This window comes from Alexandromys fortis, unplaced genomic scaffold (genome assembly GCF_014885135.2).
Source record: "Alexandromys fortis isolate MF-2015 unplaced genomic scaffold, M_Fortis_MF-2015_v1.1 scaffold_200, whole genome shotgun sequence".
Taxonomy (NCBI): domain Eukaryota; kingdom Metazoa; phylum Chordata; class Mammalia; order Rodentia; family Cricetidae; genus Alexandromys; species Alexandromys fortis.
Window position 1 is genome coordinate 242 of NW_026068148.1, and position 5,873 is coordinate 6,114.

A 5,873-nucleotide genomic window follows, 5' to 3' on the forward strand; every position below is an offset into this window, starting at 1 on the left:
CCTGTCAAAATGGCTAAAATCAAAAACACCAATGCAGGAGAGGATGCGGAGTAAGGGGAACACTCATCCATTGCTGGTGGGAATGCAAACTTGTGCAACCACGTTGGAAATCAGTGTGGTGGTTTCTCAGGAAATTGGGAGTCAACCTACCTCAAGACCCAGCAATTCCACTCTTGGGAATATACCCAAGAGATGCCCAATAATACTATAAAAGCATTTGTTCAACTATGTTCATAGTAGCACTATTAGTAATAGCCAGAACCTGGAAACAACCTAAGTGCTCCTCAATAGAAGAATGGATAAAGAAGGTGTGGCACATATACACTTTAGAGTTTTATTCAGAGGTAAAAATAAATGGCATCTTGAATTTTGCATGCAAATGGATGGAAATGGAAAACACTTTACTGGGTGAGATAACCCAGATCCCAAAAGATGAATATGGTATGTACTCACTCATAAGTGAATCCTAGCCATAAATAAAGGCCTTTGAGCCTATAATTTGTGATCCTAGAAAAGCTAAATAAGAAGGTGAACTAAAAGAAAAACATATAGTTATCCTCCTTGTTATTGGAAGTAGACAAGATTTCCAGGCAAAAGTTGGGAGCTCAGGGGTGAGGGTGGGTTGAGGGGAAGGGGAGATGCGGAGAGAGATGGGAGAAATGGAGGATTGGGGAGAGCTTGGGGGAATGAGATGGTTGAGATGGAGGAAGAGTGGGTTTGGGATCAGGGAAGTAGATATCTTAATTAAGGGAGCCATTTTAGGGTTGGCAAGAGACTTGGCTCTAGAGGGGTTCCCAGGTGTCCAAGGAGATGTCCCCAGGTAGGTTTGGGCAGCAGAGGAGAGGGTGCCTGAACTGGCCTTCCCCCATAGCCACACTGATAAATATCTTGCATATCACCATAGAACCTTCATCCAGCGATGGATAGGGATAGAGACAGAGACACACATTCGAGCACTGGACTCACCACCCCAGGTTCAGATGAAGAGCAGAAAGAGGGAGAATGTAAGCAAGAAAGTCAGGACCACGAGGTGTGCGTCCACCCACTGAGATGGTGTGACTGATCTAATGTGAGCTCACCAAGGCCAGCTGGACTGGGTCTGAATAAGCATGTGATCACACCGGACTCTCTGAATGTGGCTGAAAATGAGGGCTGAGAAGATAAACATAAAGGCACTGGGTTTTCATTCTACTGCATGTACTAGCTTTTTGGGCACCTAGTCTGTTTGGATGCACACATTACTAGACCTGGCGGGAGTAGGGAGGGCCTTGGACTTCCTACTAGGAAGGACACCCTGATTTCTCATAGGACTGGAGAGGGAAGGAGAAGGGAAGTAGGGGGAGTAAGAAGGGAAGGAAGGGAGGAGGTAGAAATTTTTAATAAAGAAAGAAAGAAAAAAGAAGGAGAGAAAGAAAAAAAGAAAAGAAAAAAGAAGGAAAGAACAAAAGGAAGGAAGAAAGAAAGAAAGAAAGAAAGAAAGAAAGAAAGAAAGAAAGAAAGAAAGAAAGAAAGAAAGAAAGAAAGAATTCTCAGGGAGCCATTTATGAGGACGCCTTTCTGGAAAATGTCAGGGTTGGAAGGAGGCAGCAGCTGTAATGGCTTTACCTCAGGAATACTCTCAGCTTACTTGTTCCTCCCAATATGCAGAGAGAACATTGAGAAAAACATTTTACAGAGTATTAAAGTGGGAAACAGTAAAAGGATTGAAGTAATGCAACAAAGGTCCCATGTCTTATTAATCTTCCTGAGTAACTAGAAAGTTTGGTCTGAAAAGAGGAACAATGTTTTTCCATGATGTATCCACGAGCCAGAAACAGCTTGGCCTCCTGGAATTCTTAATATAAATTCTGGTTTTTCTCAACACTGCTGTACAGGTATTGCTGGAAATATCTTATTTAGCTTCAGTCCCTGAAACCAATGATCTTACCTTATACAATGGATCTAAGTATCAAGGTAAGTTTTCTGTTTTTCTTTGAGGTCACAGCTGTTTTTATTTAGTTAAACTGTGACTTAGAAATACTCTTTCCTCAGACCTTGCCAAGTGAACCATGATACAGCAATGTGCATTTAAATACAGTTTTCTGAAAAGAACCATTTACTAGGTAACTGAATTACAACGCTGTTATTGATCATAAACATAGTGAACTGTACTGAAGGGGAAAAGCAGACACCCTCACATGTGTGCTCTCTGACTGTTACAAAGGTTGAGAGAGAATACTTTGGACACCTGACACCTATACGAACAACCTTATCTTTAATGTCTGCAACACTAGTAATGTATAATAGTCATGGACTTGGTCAAAGAAAAAAAGCAACTCCCACTAAAAATACTTGTATTCATCCTACAGAACCCAAGAGATAGGAGTGCTATTCAGAAGTGACCACATGCACGTCGCATCTGAAATATTCTTTCTATCCTGAAAGAGAAACTAGAGAAACGACACGATTCCCTCAGAAAGCAATGACTCGATTCAGGTTGTAACTTTATATTAAAGCTCCGCGCAAAAGCACGGAGATAAATGAAGCGATTTCCATTTGCCAGTCACTATTCCAGCAACACAGCTTAGAGAGTTCTGTTCTCATTAAACAACCCTGTGTCTGTTCCAGGAAGAAAAGACGACCCTGCAACAAATGGGACAGGTGTTATTCTCCGATAACCAGCGGTCGATGCAGTGGACGTGGTACTCATGGGAGCAAGGTAGTGCACGAAGTTTGTCACCTTCTTTATATTCAGTCATGCAAGTAGTACATGTCTTCAATGCATCGTTTTCACCAAAACTTCTCATTGCCAAGTTATTAATCTGGACATTGGTGGGTCCTCTAGTTAGGTGGTTGTCATGAAAGAGGTAAAGTCGGGTTGCTTCAATACCTCCTTCAAACATCTGTGAGATACTCTCTGAATATTCATCAATGGAACTGGAGCCAGCTACAGGGTTGTAGCTGGGGACGGAAGCAGAGTTGTTACCAGCAGAGCTCCCTCTTCCACTCCAGGGAAGCTCACCAAAAGCTGTTGTTCTTTGCCTTAACCTGGTTTGAATCCGAAGAGATGTAGTTTCCCTTGGTCCACTATTGAAGATTGTAAGAGTGGAAAACCTCACATAGCTTCTCCCAGCTGCACGTTCAGAAAGTGTAAAGGTGCCTATAAAACCTCCAGGTTCACTTTCATAAGTGACCGTGTTGTTTGGGATCTGAGACCTTGACAGAGTTCTGCTAGCTATGCCATCTCTCTGCCGGTCTTCTGCCAGCAGAACTCTTCTGACTTGAAGGTCTATGGTTGGAGGTCTTTGACCAGATCCTGCCGCTTCACCATTGGTATCTGTGTCTGAAGAGCTTGTCCCTTGAGCAGCAGAATTTCTTGACCCAGAAGCCACAAAACGACCTCTACCTAGCAACTCAGGTCCAGTTATCTGGTGTCTCAAAGTCCCATGGTGAAGGGCTCTAGAACTTCCCTCGATCTCGTTTACCAAAGGCTGCTTAAAAGTCTGAGATGAGATGCTATGATCAGATCTTCGTGGAATTTCATTTGCTGGGTGCAGAGAAGACCTACTTCTTTCAGCTCTGGCTCTGGTTCTTCGCTGGTGTTCTGGTTTCGGGTTTCTTGCCCTCCTCCGACCTTTGGTGGATGGCACATCTGTTAATGCTTCAGCAGAACTGTGTTCTGACCTAGGTGTTCTGGCAGATGATGTCTCAGATGCTGAATTTTCCACTTGCCTTTGGAGGCTGCGATCCATGTTTTCTACTCTAAGACGTGTAGCAGATGGTTCATTTTCATTCTCTGAGGTTTGGCTTCCATTATTACGGATAACATTTGTCTCTAAACTGAATCTGAAATCACCACTGTTTGGATTAGTGTGGCTCACTGCCCTCCCGGACTGATTTCCTCTCTGACCGCTTCTTGTTGTATTCCCAGTCTGTCTGACAGAGCTAAGCCAATCTATTACGGAGTCACCATTGGACTTGTCATCTGAAGAGTCTCCATTTTCTTCTGAGCTCTGCGGCAGCGGCGGCTGTGGCGGCGGTGGCCCCTCTTTAATTTGCTGTAGTCTTCTGAACAGCTCCTCCCCAGTACTTTGACCTGGGGTGCCTAGCAAATTGTTGTCTCTCAGAAGTCGATAGTCTTCTCTGCTCAGATTATTTACAAATCGATGGAAAGCTTCTTCCCGATCCAAGCGATCCACTTGCCTTCCACGCTGTGCTGCAGACTGGTCATTTCCTTGATCGCTAGAATCTCAGTTTCCCATCTTGATGAACAAGTGGACTATTATCTGTTATGACATAGTACTAAAATTCAATCAACTGGACCTTCGGTTTTCTTCGCTATGCTTCTGTGGTCTGGCCAGGAGGGGACGGGCTGGGCTCTGCTGCTTCCCTGCCAGCGAGGCCGCTGTGTGCCTGCCTCCTGCTCTCTAGCCCGCCTCAGAATGCCTGGGAGAGACCCGCCTGTAGCCCAGCACCTGCCCATTCTGAGACATAGCTCCAGCAACCATTATCTTCCCCATTGTTACCTAGCAGTGACAGAAATCCACTCAAGATAACTTTTCTTAAAGTCACCCCAAATTACCTATTGAATGTATTTCAGGTCCCCTTTCTCAGCTACTCCACAGGACTCAAGAAGTCCTATTTAGAAAGCAGATGATTCAGCCAAAGCGTACCAGGTGGGCCTGGGGAAGAGTGACTGATAGTCCTGCTCATAGGACAAACCCACTCTTCTTGCAAGGCTGACATCACGCTGGGGAATTTAGTGAGATAGTGACTGCTTCATGATAGGTTGGCATCGCACAAGATGTTCATTGTGCCCTTCCCTAATCACAGTGGCTAGGTGCCATCATGAGAAGGAACCAATGGGTTGACCTTCACTACTCTGGTGTCATGAGAACAAGGATTAAGTCAGGGAGCCTGAGGACACTCTGCTACAGCCCTTGAGTTTGAAATAGCTGTAGGCACTATTACAGAGAATAGGAAAGCAGATATGGACATGCTGATCCTTTCATGTTGGCATCTGATTAGGGTGCTAAGGGGAATGGTGGTTTCTAGCCCAGCCCTCCCTGTAAGTGTAAGGAACTGTTACTGTCACCCGAGGTTGGCAGGCAGTTTGACTTCTAGAGGTACCTTTCTGCCATGCATTTCACTACCAGCAGGATGGAAAAAGAAACTCAGACCCATTGGAACACCTGATTTCCATAGCCCCCTTCCTCCCACAGAGTGTTCACTGAGGGGTGACTTATGAAAACACAGCCTGAGCCTCCTGCTCAGATATCAGTCCTGTCTTTGCTCCCCATCCCCAGTATTCAAAGTGTTCAGGGGGCTCTCATCAACTTGGAAAGTATGCAGAGCCCGAAACATAAACTCTGGAGAAGGTGGAACATGGGAGCAACTGTGATGGAGGAAGGTCATTGGTTAATTAAATAAAGAAACTGCTTGCCATGATAGGTTAAAACATAGGTGGGATGAGTAAACAGAACAGAATGCTGGGAGGAAGAGGAAGTGAGGTAAGACTCCTCAGACAGACTCTATAGCTCCTCTCAGAGACACAGGTGATGAAGCTCCGACCCAGGATGGACGTAGGCTAGAATCTTCCCAGTAAGCACACCTTGAGGTGCTTACACACAGCAGAAGGAGAGAGAGCACGAGCAAGGAACTCAAGACCACGAGGGGTGCACCCACACACTGAGACAATGGGGATGTTCTATCGGGAACTCACCAAGGCCAGTTGGCCTGGGTCTGAAAAAGCCTGGGTTAAAACCGGTCTTGCTGAACATAGTGGACAATGAGGACTACTGAGACCTCAAGAACAATGGCAATGGGCTTTTGATCCTACTGCACGTATTGGCTTTGTGGGAGCCTAGGCAGTTTGGATGCTCACCTTACTAGAC

At 45.2% G+C, this 5,873-nt stretch overlaps 1 protein-coding gene across 1 annotated transcript; it reads right to left on the reverse strand.

Moving 5' to 3' along the window:
- Nucleotides 1-2,582: 2,582 nt before the first annotated feature.
- On the reverse strand, nucleotides 2,583-4,241 carry LOC126491483 (E3 ubiquitin-protein ligase RLIM-like). Its single transcript, XM_050127185.1, is given in 1 exon segment — nucleotides 2,583-4,241. A coding segment is annotated over 1 exon segment (1,659 nt).
- Nucleotides 4,242-5,873: the final 1,632 nt, after the last annotated feature.